This window comes from Siniperca chuatsi, linkage group LG2 (genome assembly GCF_020085105.1).
Source record: "Siniperca chuatsi isolate FFG_IHB_CAS linkage group LG2, ASM2008510v1, whole genome shotgun sequence".
In the NCBI taxonomy this organism is placed as follows: domain Eukaryota; kingdom Metazoa; phylum Chordata; class Actinopteri; order Centrarchiformes; family Sinipercidae; genus Siniperca; species Siniperca chuatsi.
In genome coordinates, this window is record NC_058043.1 from 32,911,325 (window position 1) to 32,936,213 (window position 24,889).

The following is a 24,889-nucleotide window of genomic DNA, read 5'->3' on the forward strand; positions in this document are numbered from 1 at the left end:
TGCTCAGCCTCGGTGAAGCACAGGGAGCAGACAGAGGAGAGAAACTAGCGCGACCGGCATGCCGGCATCGATAAAAGGAATTGATAAGCTCAGAGGACAATTTGGCTCAGAGGACAATTTGGAACCGGTTCTGAACTGGAACTGGTTCTCGATTCCCATTCCTAGTTGCCACTGATAGTAACCAAACGCCAAGAATTGGTTGCCAATTTCTCATCATGGTTTCCAGTGGCAACCTGGCAATCATTACTGTCAAGCCCTGCCTGTGCTAAAGGCCACCGTTTTACATTATCACACTACAATCGTTATTCAGCTGTCTGGTTTCCATTTGTGTGTGTTTTTGCTTCATATCTGTGTGACATGAAGCAGGCTAGTAGTGAGTGGCCAAATGTTTTGTATAAAATCCATGTTAGAGTCCCTGACATCACGTCGTTTGTGTGTTTTTACCTCTTTGTGATATTGTAAATGTGTTAGGGTGAATGTGAAATAAGATCTACAATGAGCCTTGCTCTCTCCTGGCCAAATCCCGTTTGTCTTAAAGCCAGGCCATATTGATTTGCCTGTTCTTCATCTTCAATTTCCTCCTGCTTTAGCTCAAAGAGTGCAGCTCGACCTGCGCAGTGCTGGGGAACGGCAGATATATTCATATCCTGCCTTGTACAGCAAGCATGTGTGCGGGGGCAGACTGAGGGGGCTGGTGTAATCTCACTGGACTGGATGTGTTGTGGAGGTTCGGCGAGGCACAGGTGGACATGCTGTTCAAACCCAAATTTTTAATGTATGTTCATATACAGTATGTGTATGTATAACCATCCTAGCGGTCTCCTTGAAGCTGAAAATGTGGACATCGTGAATAGACCACTTTACCATGTTCGGCATTGATTGACACCCTCCCATGAACCAGTCAGAGACATACCGTGCCAATGTATTCAATGTGTTGGTCACAATTGTAATGGCTGATTAAAACCAACATGAACAATGCACACTTTTAGGTGAATGATTTTTGGTCTTTCTTATGTATTTGCGGGTTTGTTTGTTGTATGTTTTTTTTTTTTTCTTTGTGTGTAATATACAAGATTAAATAACATTACTAAATTAGTAAACCCAAAAAAACTATACTGGTAAATAAAAAGAGGAAGGCAATGTTAAATTATTTAACATTGCATCAGAGTTCTTTGCTCTACTACTGCAATATTATAGAGGATGTGGTATGTCTTTAATGTTACCCGTTAAGTTTAAACAATTTAATTATGAGTTCATACTCAAAATAACAAGACCAGATACTTCATATTTGTTACAATGTCTCTCTTGGTCAGTAGGTGCAGGTTACATGCTGTAATTCTGTTGAATTTCTTGTGCAAGGCTAAATTTCAAATGACCAAACATCAAGATATCCACTGATATTGTAGCTGTTGGTATTTGTGCGGTCACCTAATCCAAACATGTTTTTATGTATTGTGTGTGTGTGTGTGTGTGTGTAATGAGATTCTGTTCCCATATTAAAACATGATATATATTAATTGTTTGCATAGAATTTGAATCAAGCATTTTAATAACTCAATTTACAAATGTTCCCCAAACCTTACAAGGTCCTAAGCCGGCAAATTGCTGGAGCCCCTTAGATGGAATGTCAACACTGAAAAAATTCCATTGCAAACACTGAACATGCTAGCTAGAACTTTAGAAACCAGTGGTAAGTGGTTGCTTTATTTTGTCAGCTTGTGTTAATTTTGTTTCTGTACACTAGTGGTAAAAAATTAATGATGCAGCTTTAAGGGAGTATTTAAAGGAATAGAGCCACGCCAGCTGTGTTTCTCCCCCCCCCCCCATCCAGTCTTTATGCTAAACTAATCTAAGTGGTTGCTGGCTGTAACTTCATATTTAACAGACCGATATGAGAGTGGCATTGATTTTCTCATGTAACTCTTGGCAAGTAAGCAGATAAGGGTATTTCTCAGAAATGTAAAACTATTCCTTTTAAGGTGAAGGTAAAATAGTGTAGTGTGTAGACAAAAGGCAACGTCCAGATGCCCAGTAAGGTCATTGAGCAAGTGATGGAAGTAATCGAATGACAAGCTGCCTTTGACGTTTTTTTCTTTGCGTGACCTAACTTTGAAGTTTCCCATTACGAGCCCTGCGAGCTGACTGAGTGTGCTGTATATGCTCCCATTTAATTTGTTCTTTCAACTTCATACGAATGTGTGGTTCAGCTGAATTGCTAGAGCGAATGCAAGCAGAGGGTTTGTGTATGTGTGCAGTAGGACATTAACATTGTTGTTTGTTTTGAACTCATTCCTGTGTAGCTTTGGCTTTATGTTTGGGGTCGTTGTCTCTCTGGAAAATAAATCTTCTCTGGTGTTCAGTTCTGTTTTCCTATTCTACACATAGTGATTCTATGTGTACATTCTACACACAATGGCTCTATTCAGTATTGTTTTTTTTGTTTTTGTTTTTTTAAGTAATCACAATGACAATGTAGATGTGACATTGTGTTTACTGAACAGCTACGTATTGTAGTTGCCCAGTTACGGTACTAATGACAAACTGGATAGGCTTACTTCGCAGCCCCAAATCTCAGAGGTCTCGTTTGAGTTTTGAAGCTTAAAAACAATGATGCCATACTTAAAGATTTCACTGGGAGATTCTGGCTGACTTGCTAACTACCAATCTGAAAATGAAGCGATGTGACCTAGAGAAAAACCTGCCACTCTGAAGGTCTTCTTAAACAGCAAAACTTTTACTTTTCATATATGTTGGTGTTTCTTTCTTGACATCGCCCATCCCAGACCATAAATAGTACAGACACCGGAGAGCACACTTACGAGACAACAGCCTACAGTTTCATTCTGTAGTTTGGCCAACTCACAGACGTTAATTAGCTAACGGTAAACTAGCCCCTGACAGGCATCATTTTGCCAGTAACTCTTGCCTCTTAAAACTTGTTAAGACAACAACCTTTGGCTAATCAAAATTTCAGTAACTGTAATTTGAAAATTGCACTAGCATGAATCCTAATCTTTTTAAAAAGTTAAAAACAATTTGTTGTTAACCACTACTCCATATGGTACTCTGAGCTTAGTAAAATAGAAAGTTTGCATACTTATCAACATATCATTATTATCATTTTGTGCCATCACAGACAGTGTCACATAACTGTAATTTTCATATCTATCATCTCAGGAGCAAAGGCAAAACATTGCATTGTTGAATTTATACCAAAGCAGTGTACATGTTATGGACACTTGTGGGAATTTCTTAGAGCACTATATAGTAGATAATTTTTACACTTATAATATGGACACTTAAATTAAATATTGGATAGTAAATGCTGCAGGAGGAGGTAACAGATGTCAGAGTGGCAATGGGAAGCTGTTGGTGAAAAAAACTGTCACTAAGCTACTATTCGTGAGCCACCCTGGCAACAGTTGTTTTGTGTTTTTATATTTGTTCTTAAATTCCATTACATTAATATGTAGAGATGTTTTTGTCATGTTGGCCTAATTACATCCACTATGATTCAGTGTTGTGAATCAATATAATTTTAAGCCCATGGGGTGGGTTATACTTTTTATAGGAACTGTATCTGCATGGCTTGTCTATTTTTGTCCCCTAAATATGTTAAACGCTTACAAAACTTGATGTGCTGAGCTCTGTTCAGACGAGGTGTGGAATTTTTTGTCCATGCCTTTGAACTGCTGTGCATATGCTCTCACTGTTGGTTTTCTCTCTATATGAAATATACTTGCTATAATACCCCAGAGACACATTTATTAAAGGATGATCAAATAGCTTTTTTTAGGTAGTACAATGCACCTCTGCCAGGGTTTAACAAAGCTGGAAGAGGGGAGAGAGAGTTATGTGAGAGGTGATAAGAGAAAGAGAGGGTCTCCTTTGCTGTTCATTTTGTGTGCATGTCCCTCCCTCTTGGACTTGTCTCCAAAATGGCCTCTGTTCTAGTGGAAGTGAAAAGACTTTGTTGAGCCTGCTGGTAATTTGAGCCTGGGATTCATGGCCAGAGGAACGAACAAGGAAGAGAGGGAGGTGGGGGAGGAGGAGGAGGGAGCGAGGTAAAGAAAGGCTTTCCTTCTTCGTATGGAATTTACCTCCCTAGTTCACCGTCTGGTTCTTTTGGAAGAGGCCCAAATAGTGACTCCCTTTGTGAATTAGGTAGGAGCGAGGTGGCTATCATCCACAGGGATAATAAACAGTCAGTGGTTTTTGAAAAGGCTGTGGATGGGGCACCATCTAAGTATGTTACAAACTTGTGTTAACCCTCCATGCCCCCTTTCATGCTGTTCTCTTATCTGTCTATTTGAGTCATTCTTAAAGAGGAACAGTTCTTGAATAACCAAAATCTTAATTCTTCTTCTTTCCGGTAACCAAAAATGAACCATCCAGTAGCTGTCTCTGTATATCCTCACCTGGATGTCCTTGTTCTCATTGATGCCATTTGAGTTGTAGCAGAATGTTATGCTTTTGTAACCGAACGCTATCTGACATTTCTTGTTGCTACCTACCAGTGTGTGTATCCAGCTGGATGGGGCTGACATTCTCCGTTTGACAGTGAGCACCGTTGAACTGACCTTGACATTATTGGAAGTCCCCAGCCTTGCTGTGGTTTCCTTGGTGCTGGAGAGTGAGGGCAGCAGTTGCTGTAGCCAAGGGACCACTAAAGAAATGTCATGCATCCTGTTGCTGTGGCTCTCGACTTGTAAACCAGCCTATGTTTGAATTATAGGGTTATTTTCTGTTGTGTAAGACAGGCTTTGCTTTTTGGACATGTATTGTGGTGAATCTGATCAGTCTGGTGTTTGTGAGGTAACAAATTTGCATGTGTTTGCCCTGGGGATGACCTTGCTATAAGCCAAATCCTCTACTCAGCGTGTGAATGGAGCACAGGAGGGCCTGTTCCTCTATCTGCAGCCGTGGCTGCCGTCTCTGGCTCTTGTGTCTGACTGGGGTGGCTGAGTGGAAAGGGAGGAAGAGCGAGCAAGCGAGGAGTGTGGATCAGTGTTTGAGCAGAGTGTGGTCACATGACAAGAGGGCCAGGCCTCATGTTGGATGACTCACCCCTCCAGGCGCCTGGGAGGAAGGCGCTTCCTGCTGGCTTCCTTTAGTAGTGCATCCTAATGGGAGGCTCTGTGTAAGCAGAGCTGTAAAGCCCCTGGTTGTTTTTCTGCTCTTTGAATAGCCTCCCCTCCATGCTGGAAGCCTCAGTATGGATGAGACACAGGCCTATCGCATCATGTCCATATCAAGTTATCATTTTAGACGCAGGCAGATGAAAGATCTCTGCTGCTTCTCACACAAAAGCCTTCATTGTCAGCATGAGTCAGCAAATTTGGTTCTTCATTAGGTGTGTAAGGATGGTTTCCCTCTGTATTGTTGGGGTTATGTGGACTTGACAACCCTCTGTCAGTGTCAACTGAGACAGCTCTTATGATCTCTAATTAAGGTGCCCCGTTTATATGACAGTGCTTCCACTTTTGAACAGGCCTTCATTTTATGTTGATAGTCATTTACTAGTCAGTAACTGTGTCTGACTGACTATTTAATGTGTAATTCTGATTTAAAATAATGCACTACGTGGAATTAATTAAATAGGCAATGAATTGGGCTGGGTGATAGGCCTATATCGAATATATCCGATATATTAGAGTATCATTTAATGGGCGTTATGGCAGATGACCATATCGCCATATTCAAGTTATTCGTTGCTTGTTATTTTAGTAATTTGTTTGTGCGTACATGCAGGAGACTTGCACTCCCCAAACTAATTAATCATCGTTGTCCTGACTGACTTAACTTCAGTTCCAGACAAATAACAGCGGGTCGTTCATATGGAGGTGGTTCAGTTTCTGGAGGGCAGATGTGAAACAAACTACTACCCTCTGCAAAATATATCACAAAACGATTGCTTCTGAAGCCAGCAGTACCACAAATCTATCCCTTCACCTAAAACAGCCCCCAGTGCAGAATGAAGAATGCATACATTTTTAAAAAAAAATTGAGTGCCACAAGATGGCAGCAGCTACATTTGGAGATTATGAGAGTAAAGTCGTCGCTACGACAAAGTTTCGTCTATCAGATTCCAGAGAGGCCATATATGAGAGTAGGTAACAGAAGGGAAAAAACTTACGGGACTTAGGAATCTACAGGTGGCAGGTAGCTGATTTATACAGGCTTACAATCTGCTCTGATGTAGGCTACCATCAAATAAAGCGTGTCATTATTGATGATCTTACCACTGTGATTCATTGCCTTTTTCAGCCAGTCATATGTTTAAAGCAGCCGCGAGTGAAGTCGTCTATCATCCCAGAACTGCCCGTGCGTGCGTGAGACAGAGAGCATGGGTGTGTTCGTCGGACAGTGGTAAACTCACGGTGTCCTGGACACCAATATTTTAATGCGTCAGAAAAGATGAATCAATGTCGGGTCAACAAAGATTTGTGTATGTAGGTAAAGATTAGTATTGTGTTTTTTATTATTTATTATTTTATACCTCCAAAAGTGTTTTTGGAGTGGCCTCGTCAAAGTCACGTTCCTAGTTGAAATGATGAACTGGTTCATGTTCAATAACCTTCTAGTCTGAATGAATGTCAGATACCAATAATAGGTACTATTTGTTTTCAGTTATCACTCCTAAAGCCAATGTGACAAGCTATTAAATCAATATAAGGGTGAAATTACTTATTTACATAGATGTTGTATATATTTGATCACTTTTTTCTGGAAATGATTAAAATAATATTAAAAACAAACAGTAACTTTAACATGGCAACACAGGAGCAGATCAGAAAAGGCGTCATACTAAAACATAATCAAATATACTATCAAACAGAGGGGATTAGAAATTAAGACCTGTCTTTAAGCCTGCTTGAAAATAAAGGCCTGGTATCATCTGGCCTCTGCAGGTGAGAGAAATAAAGGGCTCTGCCACTATTTGAGAATTTACGGTATGTTATTTTGGAGAAAATGGAAGGTCGAGATATATATCGTATATCGCGGCATAGCTTAAAAATATTTAGATATTTATAAGCAATATTGCTCAGCCCTAAATTGGCCCATAAATCTCGGGTTTTTGGAATGCTGTTCTTCACTTTCCACTTGTACCTGTCCCCAAGGTGCCATAAAAGCTGTTATCAATTTAATCAGCTATTCACAAAATGTAATATGTTAAACGTAAATACAGGATGTATATTACACAAGAATATCAGCTGTGTGGGGCATCAGTCCAGAATTTATCAGTTGCACAGTGGCCAGTGAAGTGCAGGTTTTTTCCATCATCATGACACGCTGAGTCACGTAGCAGGCTGTTTGTCAGCATCCAGGCTGTGTATGTGTGTATAACTGATGGTCTCTCTGTCTGTTGTCCTCTCTCCTCAGGTCCCCCATGACCGTGAGCCGTGGGCTACGGCTCGGCGGTGCCCCACCTCTGGAGTGGTCTGGTGCTGTAGTTGGGACCCTGTGATTCCTCTCCTCATCTCTCCTCCTCCCCCCCCATCCCATCCCATCCTGTCCCTCCCCTCCCCCTCCCCTTCCTCCCCCTCTTCCCCCCCTCCCACGTGTCGCTGTGCTGGACGTCATGAGCATAGTAATCGCACTGGGAGTCACCACACCTGAAACGTCTTACTCAGATATGGCTGCTGGATCAGAGTAAGTCCTCACTACCAGCTGGGTGGGACTCAAATAGTCTTTATTTGCAACCTGGGTCTCATTTTTGTTGTTTTGACCATCAGTTATACGTGTTACAACATTTTACTCTCCATCTCACTTGCTGATATCTGTGGATGCAGTAACATTGCTCAAATAGAACACGTGTCACAGGTTGTAAACAAAGTCCCTGTTTAACCTGATCAATCTACACCAACTTGAATGGTTGAAGTTAAAAACAGAAATGTCCCATGGTACTGAACAGCACCTGACCTTTGACCTACTGTGTGCACATAGTTGTGCATACTCATTGTTTTTAAATGCAGTGGAGCTTTATACTGAACATTTCAGGTTGTTAACTCTTGTTTTCATGTCTGACTAAGTACTGTAGATAATATGGTTAAACTGGGGGGGTTTGTTAACAACCTATGTGATCTGACCACTCATGTCACTTGCCCTCATGAACGCTTGTTCTGGAGATGTTGCCACATCCCCAGATCTCAGCAATCAGGTTGGTGATTTTTTTTTTATCATAATCAATAGTCAAAACTAATCAATGGCCAAAACTATGGAAACAAGTAGTAGAAAATTTCCTTTCCCGTTCCATTATAGGTTTGATGTCAGTAACCTCCAGTGGTTTTTGAGGAGGTCCCAGGGTTTCCCAACTAATGAAAAACAGCTTAAGTTATTCACTCTAGAAAATGTATAATAAATAATGTTGTGATAATAGATTTCAACCCATCATTACATCATTAATAGAGTAGTACAGCTCTTTTGCCCAAAGCAGCACAGTATGTCCATGCAACGTTGCAGAACTCTCCCCTTTGTTCACATTTCTCTACAACTGTAGCACCTTAGGATGTGATAAATATGCTTCCTTCCAATATCCTGTCAGCAGTTTTCTGTCTTCTCCACAAAGTCTGCTGGAGAGACCCGAAGAGATGGGAAGTGCAGTCCACCAAAGACTAAACTTTACCAGACAGAAATAAAGGAAATACAGTATGTGATGCTTCAGTCAGGCTGGTTGCACATGAACTCAAAACCATCTAAAAATGAAGCAATGTAGCACTGACTCCTGTATAGGGCTGGACGATAAACAAAAATACCACGGCTGGCATTTTGTCTTCCCCATCAAAGCCACTTCAAATTCAGAAGTTTTAGTGATTGCAGTTAATTCACTCTACCACAATGTTCCACCCACTCAACATGGAGAGCAGAACATCCTCACTTTTATTTTAGTTTTATTTACCAGAGAATTTGCAAGGCTGTCGTATCTTAATTTGAAACTATCACTATCTGTTATGTGTTATGTGATAGTTTGAATAGTCGCACCGGGCCTGTGCAAGTACAGACTGGGGACAAATTAAAGGAAAAACCTGAATAAATTAATGGAGAAACATATCAACTGCAGATGCTTTCATGCACCAGGGCTCACTGAATGGTTTGGTGAACATGAAAATGATGTGAATAAAATGCCCTAGTCTTTCAGTCACCAGATCTCAACCCAGTTTCACACCTACAGAAGATTTTGGACCAACTTGCAAGACCATGCTCTCCATCACCATCTCCATAAGACCAAATGATACAATATAAACTTTCATCTTCAAATCTATAGTGACGTATGTGACTGTCTATAATGCTATATGTCCTTTTCTTATGTCTGGCTATGTTTGTTTTTCTTTCTATCTGCTGTACTCAGGTCTCTCTTGCAAAAGAGATCTTGATCTCAATGAGATTACCTGATTAAATAAAGGTTGTGTGTATATATAAATGAGGGGTTATATGGTGGAGGAATGGTGTTCATCCTTCCAGTAGAGTTCCACAGACTTGGCAGGGAGCACTGAAGCTGTTCTGGAGGCTCGTGGTGGCCTGACTCCATACTAAGACACTTCATGTTGGTTTTTCCTTTAATTTGTTACCTATCTGTATATATTATGTCAAATTGAATGAAACAGCACATTTTTGTTTAACATGCTAATAAAGGTTTCAGTTATCTTGTAATCATTTGCACATTTCTGTCTGGACAGACAACTCAACCTCAGGAGCTTAATTATCATCTCTGTAATTGATTTTTCTTTCTATTATTGTGATTACTTTTGAATTTGTATCGTCCAGCCCTCCCTCTGTGTAAGGGAGGTAGGCTTGTATCATATCTCCACATCAGGCCCTATAGCTGTATCGAGTGGTGTTTGAGGAAATGTCCACAGACAGCTTAAGTAAGAACAGTTGCCACTTCTCTGTAGGTAAGCCTGCTCACGTGACTGAGGTTTTATGGAATGCAGTTGGTCTCTCTCCCATCCACCCCTGTTCACAGCACCCTTTAGTTTCCTCCAAACCTCAGTCAGGAGGATTGATTCTAACACATGAAAAAAATATACCATCTCTGCTGACATATACAAAATCCAGGGATATAAATGTAACACATTTTGATTCTTTTGACATTAACTTTGCTCCAGAATTGGAGGACCTGGGGGGGGGCAAGGTTATTCACTGTCTGACCAGACCTCAGTTAAAGGGCAAAAGGAGTTGCATAACATAATGGCGGCCCGCATTCCATTTCCTAAATTGCTGTTCAATCTCCCAGGCTGGAGAGCAACTTTGGGGTCTTGGTGCCATCTAGTGACTGATTGATGTCTTTTATTTAAACAGTTGTTTACATAACAGCTTTGGAAAAGCATAGTGGAAAATATCTGCTGTTTATACATATAATTCCTGTTTTATTTTTATTTCTTTAAAATGATCATTTTCGTTATTTTCCAGCCCTGAGTCAGTTGAAGCGAGCCCTGCCGTGAATGAGAAAAACTACAACAACCACAGCTGTGGGAGCGCACAGAGTCATGGGTATCGGGGACTACCATATGCTGTGAGTTCATACAGCTCTGTTCTGATCATCAATTCTAATCATAGCATCACGTATTGTATGAAATTAGTATTCATCTCTATTAATCAAAGATAAGTTGGCTACAATTACAAACATTTTTGTAATGCCGGTCGAGGCCGCCTACCCAGAGCCTTGTTCTGCTTGAGGTTTCTGCCTGTTAAAAGCAAGTTTTTCCTTGCCACTGTCGCCAAGTGCTTGCTCATGGGGGGAATTGTTGGGTCTCTGTAAATATTATAAAGTATATGGTCTAGACCTGCTCTATATGAAAAGTGCCCTGAGATAATTTCTGTTATGATTTGGCACAATATAAATAAAATTTAATTGAAAATTGAATTTTAAAAGCTCAAATAATAACTCAGTTTACAACTGTTAAAGTAAAACTAAGGATCGGTGGTGCTTCTATTTTAATTAAATACATGAATGTCTATCCTATTAGTCGTCTGTAACCACAACCTACTTCCGTTATTAACAGCTGTACTGTTTCACATACCTGTTTTTTTTTGCCCTCATTTTCATTCGTCTCCATTTTCCGTTTCCCTTTTTGCCTGAACACCCGTTGTTTGAAGATGCAACAGTCTTCCGTTGTGTGTTGTCAGGATCACAACTATGGCGCGCCCCCTCCCCCCACCCCACCCGCCTCCCCGCTCTCCCAAACCATCATTCCCCGCATGGATCTCAACGGCGTGGTACGCGGCTCCCACTATCACGAAACTACTGAGGACAACTCAGCAGACAGCGACAGCTCCTCAGAGGAGGACGGGGCTGTGGCCAGCTGGTGTCACTGCAGCCTGACACCTGATGGCCTGCTCATCAAATGTGACAACTGCAGGTGAGAGATGGAAAACCTGCTCAGTCGGGATCCTGGAGCACAAGTTCCAGCTGCTGCATCAGGTGCAAGTGTGTAATGATCAGACCTTCCAAACAGTCTTGGAAATTTATGAGAAAGGACAGTGAAGTGCAGCAAAACAAAGTTTGGCCATTGAGAAGAGAAGTACAATTTTGACAGCCTAGATATTATATATTTTATGTTAAAATTTCAAGTCAAACGCACTGTCTATTTTTCAGCTGTATAATCCAATTAAAATATCTTACTGTTTGATTCTAAACCTCAAACATAGGTGTGATTAGTCCTCAAACATAAAGTCTTAAAGTTACACTGGCAGAATCTACTGCCATTTCCAAAAAAGTCTGTTCAGCAATTTCGTTGCTTCGATTTTTTGATTCAACATTGTCATGTGCTTTGTAAAGATGATTTGACCCATTTTACATCATGTGCTTTAAGTGTTTCATTGCCTTTTTTGTTGTAGCGGACTCGACAGGAGGAAAGGAGCAGAAGGCCAACACAGAAAAACGGAAAATGTCTCAGGTAGATTGTCTCTGTTTTTGGTAAATTAATTTTCCTATAGTAGTTTGTAAAGTGCAATATAAATGAAGACGTTATTTTCCCATGATATCTGATCATTTCTTTTGTTTGTTTGGGGTTTTTTGTAGCTGGAGAGAGCAGTGCCACTGAGAGTGGTGACGAAGAGGTGTCGCCCTCCACTATTTCTTACACCGCCACCCAGCATACACCCACCAGCATCAAACTTACTGTCAACCGGGTCAAAAGGAGCAAATCCAAAAAGAGGAAGAAGAGCACGGAGAAGGCCCGTGGAACGCCGAAGGGCAAGAAAGTCAAGGTATGCAAACCTTGGATTGGTATGAGTCTAGCAAAAATCTAGTGTATCTATTGACAAATTGATAAGCTAAGATCAAAGCCCAATATGGAGCTTTTAATTTTTTGTTACAAGCTCACCACATTGAGAATACCTCAATTTTGTTTTTGATTGTAGAATAGTGGTTGCTTAACATGTCCATGTATTGAAATGGGTTTCCTTCTTTCAGGCTTTCAGAGAGGGTTCTAGGAAGTCCATGAGGATGAAGGTAAGATTCACCTGACATTTATGTTATGCTTCAGTCAGTGCTATCAGCCTCGTGCTTCTCTTTTTCTGTAGAGAAAAACTCAACCTGCTCCATCTTTTCTTCTGTCTAGAACTCAACGACGGAGGCCAGCGTGTTGGATGAGAACACAGCCGAGGGATGGGAGAGCAGGATCCGCCAGTGGACGGACCAGTATGAGGAGGCTCTGGCCAACCAGTACAGCGCTGATGTCCAGACTCTTCTCCAGCTTCACCGCGCTGCCAGCACCACCGTCTCAAAGACTGAGAGTGGCACCACAACGCCTCCTTCCACCACACAGATCCACGCCTCAGTCGACGCCATGGACACCATCAACCGCACTGAGCTGGCCTGTAACAACACAGTCCTGGGCTCACAGATGCAGGTCAGCCCAAGTCCTGATACAAATTCACAATTGCACTTTGGGACCAAACAATATATTGATTCTACTTACATGTCACAATGCATGCATGTACAACAATAACATTGCAAAAGATGCACTGTAATTAGCCAGTAATAATTAAGCCCATAATAACACATTATATAAACCATTTTACTGACTGATAGAAAATCAAAGAAAGCAAGTTAGCTTTTTCTTGACTAATGTTAAAGACAAGTCTAGTCCATCTGATAAATAACTTGATGAATCTGATAAATAGCCTGATTACATCTTAGTTACTGGTTTTGCAGGCATGCTCTGCCTGCATGGCAAATAACCTTCACAATTATGTAAGTCTTGTTAGTTTAGTTTTAGTTTCTAGTTTTTCTGACTACTCAAAGCGCTGCAACTACATATCACATTCACCCCATTCACCCACATTCATACACCGATGGCAGAACTGCAACTGCAACTACAATTTGGGTTGAGCAATTTCAGTGTCTTGCCCAAGGACACTTCGAAGGATCGAACCGCCGACCTTCCGATTGGTGGACGACCCCCCACTCTACTACTAAGCCACAGTCGCCTCTTAATATGTGTCTAGTATTTACCTGCATTTGCAAATGAATAATTTGTGATTTGCTCTTTTGTAGCTCCAGTTGGGGCGGGTAACGCGGGTGCAGAAACACAGGAAGATCCTCCGAGCAGCCAAGAACCTGGAACCAGACACACTCATCATTGAATATCGGGGAAAAGTCATGCTCAAACAACAGTTTGAAGTCAACGGGCACTTCTTCAAAAAGTAAGAGATCATGGTATATGTGTTATTGGACTACTGTGCTATATGCATTCAGTATTTGGGTCCAAAGACAGCTGGTTACATTCAGAAAGATTCCAATGTTGTCACCTGTTGTACCACCTGTATACCGCTTTTCACCATTGTCGTCATATTTTTCCAGACCTTACCCATTTGTGCTGTTCTACTCAAAGTTTAATGACGTAGAGATGTGTGTTGATGCAAGGACCTTCGGAAATGACGCCCGCTTCATCAGGAGGTCCTGTACACCCAATGCTGAGGTTAGCCACCAAGCTTTTTCACTTATTTTAAATTTAAACTTATATCCACTTTGTACTTAATTTATCTTGCCTGTATTATAGTTTATTATATTTTGATTTGCTTCTATTCCTGTGTGCACTGATGTGATCGTGAGCAGCTGTAACAAAAGAGTTTCTCCTCAAGGATTAATAAAGTATTTCTGATTCTGACTCTGATTTTTAAAAATCTCAATGCTTGCCAATTATGTTTCCTTTCTGTGTACCTTTTAAGTTGTGTCAAAGGATTCTAAGAAATAAACCTATTTTATTTTTTACGAAGAACTTCATCTGTTCCCTTCCCCAGGTCCGGCACATGATTGCTGAGGGCATGATCCACCTGTGTATCTACGCCATCAGCCAAATCACAAAGGACGCTGAGGTCACCATTGGATTTGACTATGAGTTCAATAGCTGGTTAGTACTGCTCCTCAGCCCATATCTCTTTGAACCAACCACTAGAAAACATCCAACCATAGAAAGCAACACAGGTCCATAAAACATATACAGTGATGTGAAAAAGTGTTTGCCCCGTTCCTGATTTCTTATTTTTTTGCATGCTTGTCACACTTAAATGTTTCAGATCATCAAACTAATTTAAATATTAGTCAAAGATAACACAAGTAAACACAAAATTCAGTTTTTAAATGAAGTAATCAAGCGTTTGCGATAACTTGCAGTGAGTCTTTTACAGCGCTGTGGAGGAATTTTGGCCCACTCATCTTTGCAGAATTGTTGTAATTCAGCCACATTGGAGGGTTTTTGAGCATGAACTGCCTTTTTAAGGTCATGCCACAGCATCTCAATAGGATTCAGTTCAGGACTTTGACTAGGCCACTCCATAGTCTTCATTTTGTTCTTCTTCAGCCATTCAGAGGTGGACTTGCTGGTGTGTTTTGGATCATTGTTCTGCTGCAGAACCCAAGTTCGCTTCAGCTTGAGGTCACAAATATATGGCCGGACATTCTCCTTCAGGAGTTTTTGGTAGACAGCAGAATTCATGGTTCCATTTATCACAGCAAGTCTTCCAGGTCCTGAAGCAGCAAAACAGCCCCAGACCGTCACACTACCACCACCATATTTTACTGTTGGTATGATGTTCTTTTTCTGAAATGGCGTGTTACTTTTACGCCAGATGTAATGGGACACATACCTTCCAAAAAGTTCAACTTTTGTCTCGTCAGTCCACAGAGTATTTTCCCAAAAGTCTTGAGGATCATCAAGATGTTTTCTGGCAAAAATGAGACGAGCCTTAATGTTCTTTTTGCTCAGCAGTGGTTTTCGTCTTGGAGCTCTGCCATGCAGGCCGTTTTTGCCCAGTCTCTTTCTTATGGTGGAGTCATGAACACTGACCTTAACTGAGGCAAGTGAGGCCTGCAGTTCTTTGGATGTTGTTGTGGGGTCTTTTGTGACCTCTTGGATGAGTCGTCGCTGCGCTCTTGGAGTAATTTTGGTCGGCCGGCCACTCCTGGGAAGGTTCACCACTGTTCCATGTTTTCGCCATTTGTGGGTAATGGCTCTCACTGTGGTTCGCAGGAGTCCCAAAGCTTTGGAAATGGCTTTAGAACCTTTTCCAGACTGATAGATCTTAATGAATTTCTTTCTCATTTGTTCCTGAATTTCTTTGGATCTCGGCATGAAATCTAGCTTTCGAAGATCTTTTGGTGTACTTCACTTTGTCAGGCAGGTCCTATTTAAGTGATTTCTTGATTGAGAACAGGTGTGGCAGTAATCAGGCCTGGGTGTGGCTAGAGAAATTGATCTCAGGTGTGATAAACCACGGTTAAGTTAGGTTTTAATGGGGAGGGGCAATCACTATTTCACACAGGGCCATGTAGGTTTGGATTTTGTTTTCCCTTAATAATAACAACCTTCATTTAAAAACTGCATTTTGTGTGTACTTGTGTTATCTTTGACTAATATTTAAATTAGTTTGATGATCTGAAACATTTAAGTGTGACAAACATGCAAAAAAATAAGAAATCAGGAAGGGGGCAAACACATTTTCACACCACTGTACATATGATGGCCATTTAACATTGATATCAAGTATAAGTGGTATTGGACCAATTCCTGTCTAGAAACATACAGTAAATATGAATGGTGTGGAGCGGGTAATAGTTTTCCTTTGGTTTACCTGAAAACAGTTTTTTAACTTGTTGCTGCTACACAATGTCTTATGTTCCATACTTAACCTAAGGGATTTTCTCCAGTGTAATCTTCTCCTCTCTCATAACAAACCACCAGTAATTACAAAGTGGACTGTGCCTGCCATAAGGGCAACCAGAACTGCCCGGTGCAGAAGCACAACCTGAGACCCAGGGAGAGCTTGCTGAGCCCCCCCTCACTGCCTCCTCCCTCCCCTCTGGTTGGTGCTGAGACCCGACGGAGAAAAGCCCGGAGAAGAGAGCTGGAGGGCTGCCTTGCCAGTGACAGCAACCAGACCCTGGACCAGCACCAGGAGGCCAAAGAACTCCAGGGGACCAGTGACGCGGAGGTGTGTGTGTGTGTGTGTGTGTGTGTTTAGCTAAGATGAAGGGATCTTCCAAATAAATCTGGTTAACAAAGATATCAGTCCAATGATAGCCTTAGATTTAACTCAATCAAATATTAATGTGACCACAAAGGGAAAATAAAGTGTTCTAAACACTAGGCCTGCAGTTCTTAAATATAATTAGCCAATATATTAGCCAATCATTGCTTGTACTTCCTGCTGGGTAAGATGTTTTCCTCATGTGCTGCCTGTCTGTGCAATTAGGAGAGACTGCTGGATGAGGTGAAGGTTGAAGAGGGAGAGGAAGGAGAGGTGGATGAAAATGGGGTCGCCATCGCCAGTAAAAGAGTATGACCTTTAACTGTTTTCCAATACAGCTAGATATTTTTGTTCTGTGTGATGATGGGTTCCAATTCCAGCAATATATCAGTAATTCAAAAGACAAAATGTTTCAGGTAATTCTCTGACATTGCCTGTGTAACTCCCCTCCCTTGTGTCTATGCCTGTTCATGTAGACATGTAATATCCTGGAAAGGAGGCGGAGGAGAGTGGGAGGAGCAGAGGTAAAGGAGGAGGGTGAGGAAACTGAGGACGGGGCAGGAAACCCCGCAGAGAACACCCCCATACCCCAGAACACTGGAGTGGGGGTCAGCACACGACGCACCACCTATGTCATGGTGAGTGAATCAAATTGTTTCATCTGTATCTTTTTTTTATTTAATTTTTTTTTTATGGTGTTGCGTCTATTTAATTTATTCTATTCATACATTCTCTTACAGGAAGTGCCATCAATTGAAGAAAAGACCTCATTACCCAACCTGCCTGCCCCAATTGCTCCCCCCAAACCTGCACGACCTACCAAACCTCGGCCCAAAAGTCGGATCTCTCGCTACCGGTCAAGTTCGTCCCAGCGTGCCCGGCGGCAGCGTCAAGCCCTCGCCCAGCAGGCAGCAGCAGCTGCTGCAGCTGCAGCGATGGCAGCAACGGCGTCATCAGCTGATCAGGGTGCTGCTCTGGACGAGGAGGGATCTCAGGGCCCATATGGTGCTGAACATGGCAGCGGAGAGAGTGGTCTGGGGGGTCATCTACTAGATGGAGATGGCCACAGTCTAAACTGCATAAATAGAGGCAACTTGCGCTATCCCAAGACCAAGAAGGTTAGAGGACATTAGAAGATTTATAGAAATTATTTGTAGGAGTTTGACTATTCTATGGTAGTGCTTTCCTAATCATATTTATTATTTCATATATTCCATGCAAATGCAGAGTTAACCATTAATGTTTCTCTTTGTTCTCAGTACTTGGTGACAGAGTGGTTGAATGACAAGGTCCCTGGAGGGGAGAAGGTCCACCAAGAGGTGCCTGTTGAGCGCCCGCTGCGGATAACCACTGACCCCACGGTGCTGGCCACCACCCTCAACATGCTGCCAGGCCTCTCTCACTCATCACTCATCTGCACCACACCCAGACACTACGTCCGCTTCGGCTCCCCCTTCAACCCTGAGAGACGGCGGCCCCGCCCACTTCAAATGGACGGCACTTATGGCTGCTACAAGAAGGTGAGAGATGCTGCAAGGTATTATAGAAAGATGGAGTATATGAATATAAAATGTATACAAATGTGGTCATTCTTAGCAAATTCACGCTGAGTGCTAGTGCTGTTACAAGCTTGTTTGCAGGTCCTTAAACAATGAATCAAAAGCTGAAACCTTTAAAATGTCTGAAATACAGTTAAGTATAACATTTTTACTCTTGAATCCAATTTTTAAAGTCTTGAAATCTTGCACACTTTAAGTATGATGCTGTTTTTGGTGAAAAGGGGGAAAATCTACAGTTGTTTTTACAACCATTGTACCTTAAATTGGTCATAAAATTAATCCTACCTGTCTATAAAGACACAATTGTGAATACATGTGATTTACAATCACCCTCTATTATAAAATATATTAAATTCTATCGTCCAAACTTTTCTTCTTTTATAAACCTCCAGACTTTCAAAGGTATTTGGTTAAATGAAGATTTTTTTTTAATGTGAGGTCTAAAAAAGCTCATCTAGTTGTGAAATCAAAACAAATGTTGTTGTTTTTTAACCCAACATTACTGTTGTCTTTATGCAGAGATGGATAAAGCAGCTGGAGGATGAGAGCTGTTCAGCCAGTGTGGAGGACGGCACAGAGTCCACCTCTTCCCAGCAAAGTACCAGTAGCAGATCTACCCCCAACCCCCTGTCCAGTGGTATGTACATCCCCACCTCCATCTGGATGACTCATTTACTGCTGCATTTTCTGAAATCACCAAGCTGGAAGATGAAGAATAAGCTATAGTTCAGAACTAACTGGGTGGTATTATTCCTGAAAGTATAACTAAAATAAGGGTGTGTTCGTCATGTAACTGCAGTCCAGATAAAAGTATTTTATATTTTACTATTGTCTCATCATGCTTTTCTTTTTCTTTTTTTATGTTTTTTATATCTTCTTGATAGAAGTATTCTTTCCTGTTCTTCCAACGCAATTGTATTTTTTCCACATTTGTTTTAAAAATCACAGAACTCAACACACCGTTTAAGAAGCGCCGCTCCAAGTATATGGCAGAGACGACACCACCACCCTTGGATCACCTGCTTCGCCCGCTGTCACCTATCACACCGCCGCTCCCAGAGGACTCCCTCCACCAGCTGCTCCACACCTCCTGTGGCTCCCTGCTGCATAACGGCCTGGCCTACTCACCCATGCCCTCACTGCCTGCCAGCCGCTGCAATACACCTCTGCAATTTGAAGTAGGGGCACAACCACATAAACACCTAGATCCACAAATACTGTTTCTGACAGTTGTCTGTCAGAGCTCACATAGTACATGTGAAATTGTTAAATGAAACCCATTCTAAATGAAAATCTATTCTCCTGCCCATAATTACAAGTCTAGTCCCTGTTGTAATGTCAGTCATCCTAGCTTGTTTGGGTTTTTAGCTGCAACATCCATGACCTCTACAGATGGGCCTTTTTTTCTTGGCAGAGTATACTCTTTTTACACCAGGTTTTTTAAACGCGGATAAACCTGCCAAAAATAGGCGATTGACTCCTTTCATATTGCCAGTAGACGAGTTTGCCTTTTCTGTTTTGTTTTTTTTTCTGCTGTCTCGCTTTCAACATCACAAGCGTGCTGGAAAACAAGGTTAATAAATAGTAGAAAGCAGCATGGAGGCCAGTGACAATGTTACTGTGGTGGCTATGTGTAACCCATATAGACTGTGTAAAATTAAGGTGTAGCCGCAGTGTTTCTGGTTAACTGCACAGTGCTGGGCAGGTGACAGGTGTGTTTATGGTGTTTGTGTGCTCTGAAAGACATCACAGCGTGAATATAAAGTCACAGCTGACGGACTGTTGGCCTAGCATGCTACTACATAAACATATGGATGAGACCTTTATAGACATCCGCAGATAGAAACAGATGAAAGAGTCGCGCTGGTAAAGGGGCGAAAATTTGCGTGTCCATCCGGGTGTCATGTTTACATCACTGCCGATCGGAGCCGGAGACGATAAATACCCGTACCATTGTGTTGCACTTGAGCAGCACCTGTTGACTTGTGCCTTCATGCTGACAGCAGCAAATTTTGACTGTAGTCGCTTTCAATAGTGGTTTTAAACATGGTTTTAGTGATCTTAATCATTTTATAACAACTTTTATTTTGTTACTTTTTATCTTGCGTATCTCATGCCTCGGTCCTTTTATCGGCTTTTCCTTTCGAGTGATTTATTCCCAGCTGACATTCCTTGCCATGCCGTGTCCTGACTGCCGCAAACAAAAAGCAAATAGGAGTATCACTCACCTCAAAGAAGACATCCGCAGACTATCAGATGAATTAAAACAGAAGGTTATTCTTTTGTCCAGTTTTATTGACACTGCCTCAGTATAGGCTAAAAAGATAGCTGCTCAGTGGTCACACGTGTTGGGTCTAATGACATCAATCTTCAACAAAAGTTGAAGGATGACTTTAAAACTCTAATTAATCTGAAACTCTAAAGACCCCTGCCTTCTCCTCAGTTCAGAGATGTGAAATTCAGCCGAATGCGCCACCTGCATATCTGGCTGAAAGGACTGACCTGTGCAATGGGCATTCCTTTTGTTGATTAGCCCACAATATAGATCTCACACCGAAGTCCTGTAAACCATCAAAACACTGACATCTAGGAATCAGTCATAGATCAGTCACTTCGCAAAGTCAAACCCTAACAATACCCTCCTGTTCCTACCAAACTTCTACAGTTGTGAAGAGTGAAATATTCTCCATTCCTGTAATAGTCGGCTGTCGCAATAACACAAAGAAATATCGGGGTATATCCTCACATCGCCTTTGAATATTAGATCCCTCTCCAGCAAGATGTTTTATATTAATGATTTCTTTTGTCTGAACATGTCCATAGCTTTTAATTTTTAACTGAAACCTGGCTGACTTCAACTGCTTCAGCTACGTTGTTAGTCTTCTCCTAATTTCACGTTTTTATACTCCACTAGACAAGGTCCCTGTCTCTGATCATTTCTGTGTCTTTTTTAACACCACTCTCTCTGAATCACATGACCGTCCAGAGACTGTCGTTGTGAAACGTAATATTAACAATGAAGTTAACAATGAAGTTATTGATTTTCAGATCTGGTGAACACCTTTCCTCCATCCACCACTGGCTCAATTGATGACCTTGTGGACAATTTTAATGATAAATTAAGATTCTCATTAGATACAGTTGCTCCTGCGCAAACAAAAACAAGTCTACAACTGCAGCAATTTGTCGAAAAGCTGAGAAACGGTGGAGGAAAAGCAAACTACATGTTCACTTATAGATATTTTTAAGGATCAAGTTAAAATGTACAATAATGCAGTCAGGAAAGAAAGACAGCCCAGTTCTCAAAGATTATCTCAGAAAAACAAAATAATCACATGGTGCTTTTTTCCCCACAATTGACTGTCTTCTAAATCCATCGCCTGCTCTCAGTCTTTATAATAACTCAACTCTTAGATGTGAAGAATTTGCTTCATTTTTTTAAAAGACAAAATCGTCTCTTTAAGACCAAGCATTGTAAATGCAGACACTCAAACGACCTGGGCTCTCCCTGCCCGTCGTCCCCCATCTATGATGTCATCCTTAGATATAATGTGAGAAGACACCATCAGTGAAGAAATTAGCAGGATGAAGTCTTCCATGTGTGTCATAGACCCCATCCCAACCAAACTGTTTAAATCCTGCTTCCATAGCCTCTCCAAAGAAACAAGTATAATAAACTCCTCTCTTAATTCAGGTATCTTCCCCACAGCTTTCAAGACTTCAATGGTAAGACCTCTCCACAAGAAATCCAATCTAGATCACTCTGAACTAAGCAGTTACAGACCCATTTCTAATCTACTTTTACTTGGTAAACTTTTAGAGGAAATAGTTTTTAATCAACTACTTGTTCATCTAAACAACAACAGCATTTTAGAAAGACTGCAATCTGGTTATCGAACGAACCACAGCATAGAGACAGCACTACTGAAAGTTGTAAATAACCTGAGAATTATTGTGGATGCAAACAATGTTACTGTCCTTCCTCTCTTAGACCTCAGTGCAGAATTCGACACAATCGACCACAAAATTTGTATTGACAGACTCGAGAAATGGGTGGGTCTCTCTGACAGTGTTTTAGCTTGGTTTCAGTCATATTTAACTGATAGACAGTTTTTTGTCAGCCTGGGTGCTCATGTATCAGAGACTCAAAGTATTGATAATGGCATTCCTCAAGGAAGCATTCTTGGCCCAATTTCGTTTTCATTATATATGCTCCCACTTGGAAACATTATTAACCATCACCGTGTCTACCAACTACCATTTTTATGTTGATGGCATGCAATTGTACATCTCGGTCTCTCCAAATGACCCCAATGCACTGCTTGCTCTCGTTGCCTGTCTCTCTGACATTAATGTATAGATGGGTAAAAACTTTTTAAAGCTAAATGAAGAAAAAACTGGGATTCTATTAATAGGACCAAAAGCACCACGAGAAAAAAACTGCACTCAATGCTTGGTGGTCTTAGTATACAGGTTAAATCTAACATCCCAAACCTGGGAGTGATTTTAGATTCTTATTTAAATTTTATTTCTCATTTTAACAAGATCATTAAAACATATTTTTTCCATATTGCCAATGTCAGACCTTTTTTAACTCAGAAAGATGCTGAAATACTCACTCATGCTTTTATTACTAGCCGTTTAGACTAGTGTAATTCACTTTTTACTGGATTACCCAAAAAGTCTACAACTAGTAACTACAACTACAACTAAAGAAAACTACAACTAGTTGAGAATGCTGTGGCCAGAGTCTTAACTAAATAAGACCCCAGTACTTAAGACTCTGCACTGGTTACCTGTATCTTTTAGAATTGATTTTCTTTTACTTCTTTTATAAAGCTTTAAATGAGCTTGCTCCTCCCTACATCAGAGACCTTCTCTCATTTTATATTCCAGCCAGATTACTAAGGTCCTGCACCGCTTTTCTTTAAAATGTTCCTTATGTATCCCATAAAAGTATCTGTGTATCTGAGTGCCTTCTGTTCTTATGCCCCTAAACTGTGGAACTCACTGCCTCTGGATATTAGAATGGCAACCTCTCTCGGTATTTTAAAAAGGAAATTAAGAAAGACCTATCTTTTTAATCTGGCTTTTAATTTTAATTTGGAGTAAAGTTGTTTTTTACATTATTTTTATCCTTGGTTTTTATTTTATTTTTTATTCTCTTGAGTTCTATGTATTGACTTCTATCACTTTATTGTTTTATTGTAATTTAATCTAATGTGATTTTAGTCTTAAAAAATGTTTAGAGTTGTTTTTGGGGGTGGGGTGGTAATTTTACTATGTAAAGCACTTTGGGCTACATGTTTGTATGAAAGGTGCTACATAAATAAAGCTGAGTTGAGTGTGTACTGCAGAGTCATTTGACCTGGGAGTGAATGGCGATTGTACCCTTTAAAACTGAAGACAAAAGCCAGATGTTAGCGGGTCTTTTTGTCCAGTGTAAAAGGGCAAGTCAGTCAATTTAACCCCCCCTAGAGTATAGTTAGTGTTGTAATTATTCAAAATTATAACTGGGGAACATGGTTAATCATTGAGGATAAACTGTTTGTATGCAAATTAACCTTTTGGTGCTTGACATAATTAAATATTTGTTTTTAATTAAACACAGTAACAAGAACTGCTAGACTTTAACACCAATGAAATGTAATTTGCTGTTAATATACTTGGGCAGATTCCAAGATTTCCATAATTTATATTTCAAACACATCATGTGTGTTTGACACTATGAAGTTTCTAATAAACTTTGCTTTCTCTCTAGAACATATCATCCCCTGAGGCGTCTCCTGTTCACCGGCCGGAGTCCATCTCTCCTGAGGTACACTCCCATTTCTCTGCCACTAACTCTTAATTGCTAATGCAAACCGTTAAATGCTACTAACTGCTGACTTGTTACTCAAATTTGTCTTAATTAATTTTGTCCCCTCCCTCTGTCTTTCCACTTCTCTCTATTCTTTCTCTGCCTTCAGCCTTGTCTTCAGACAGACTTTGATGTCCCTCGGCCCCAGTTCCCGGACCTGTCACTCCCCTCCAGCTTGGAGAGCCCTGTGGCTGTTGCCTCAGATGACTTTTCCCTTCCTGGAGGCCCTTCAGGCCACGATTCCCAGGGTCCATCATCTGTAGGGACCAGTTCCCTAAACCCAGTGTCCTGTCCTTCCTCAGACCTAACCCCCCAAAACAGGGAGCAGGCCTTCAGGACAGAGTTTAACCTCATATACACCTGCTCGCCCCTCAACGCAAACCTGGGGAACCCTGTGGCCACTGACCACCGCCTCTCCCAGTCAGAAGGTGGCTTCTCCCCAGCAGAGTCCTTCCACAGTTCCATAAGCGGCCAGGGGCTGCTAGGAGATGTGGGCCCCAGCCCCATGTCACCCTATGGCGAGCCTCATTATGGGGGAGGCTACCCAGATAGCGGCACACCTCCTCACACCAGCAATCCACCACAAAAGAAGAAGGCAAGTTCTCCACATCTTAATGATAAGAATGTGAAAAATGTTTTTAATCAGTTTTTCAGGTAAATCTTAAGGAGTTTCATCTGTTCTTTTCAAGCACGAATGACTTTGAGTGTGATATGTGCAAACTGAAAAGCCAAACCTCATGATGTGCTTTTCCCCTTGCTCTGTGTTTGCCCGTTGACTTTGTCTTAAATATATCAATTGGTCCCTTGTGTCAGGTGGTCAAATCCAAAAGCAACAGGCATTTAAAAAAACATATTTAACCATTCTATGTGTATATCTGAAATGATTTCGACTCTGTAGCTTTGACCCTTCCCTCCCCCCTCCTCTCCCTCAGTCCCCTTCCTCCCCCTCGCTGCTCCTTGACACTTTTTGCCAAGTCTCTCTTCCACTTTTCTTCCA

The 24,889-nt window shown here is 41.3% G+C and overlaps 1 protein-coding gene across 11 annotated transcripts in view; it reads left to right on the forward strand.

Moving 5' to 3' along the window:
* setd5 (SET domain containing 5) overlaps positions 1–24,889 on the forward strand; it is a 44,073-nt gene that overhangs the window by 10,132 nt on the left and 9,052 nt on the right. For 5 of the 11 annotated variants that reach the window (XR_006375606.1, XM_044175194.1, XM_044175185.1 and 2 more), the window contains 19 exons: positions 7,384–7,653; positions 10,411–10,513; positions 11,098–11,360; positions 11,839–11,897; positions 12,023–12,210; positions 12,416–12,454; positions 12,564–12,854; positions 13,502–13,650; positions 13,808–13,925; positions 14,248–14,357; positions 16,188–16,437; positions 16,699–16,782; positions 16,950–17,111; positions 17,214–17,591; positions 17,733–17,993; positions 18,552–18,669; positions 18,981–19,210; positions 23,794–23,850; positions 24,002–24,487. Coding sequence is in view for 10 of the 11 variants with exons in the window: in XM_044175194.1 (XP_044031129.1) it covers positions 7,583–7,653; positions 10,411–10,513; positions 11,098–11,360; positions 11,839–11,897; positions 12,023–12,210; positions 12,416–12,454; positions 12,564–12,854; positions 13,502–13,650; positions 13,808–13,925; positions 14,248–14,357; positions 16,188–16,437; positions 16,699–16,782; positions 16,950–17,111; positions 17,214–17,591; positions 17,733–17,993; positions 18,552–18,669; positions 18,981–19,210; positions 23,794–23,850; positions 24,002–24,487 (3,417 nt within the window). In the remaining variant the exon portion in view is untranslated. Of the gene's footprint in view, positions 1–7,383; positions 7,654–7,681; positions 8,650–10,410; positions 10,514–11,097; positions 11,361–11,838; positions 11,898–12,022; positions 12,211–12,415; positions 12,455–12,563; positions 12,855–13,501; positions 13,651–13,807; positions 13,926–14,247; positions 14,358–16,187; positions 16,438–16,698; positions 16,783–16,949; positions 17,112–17,213; positions 17,592–17,732; positions 17,994–18,551; positions 18,670–18,980; positions 19,211–23,793; positions 23,851–24,001; positions 24,488–24,889 lie in introns of those variants that run through there. The other 6 variants (XM_044175212.1, XM_044175272.1, XM_044175230.1 and 3 more) reach the window with 5 other exon arrangements.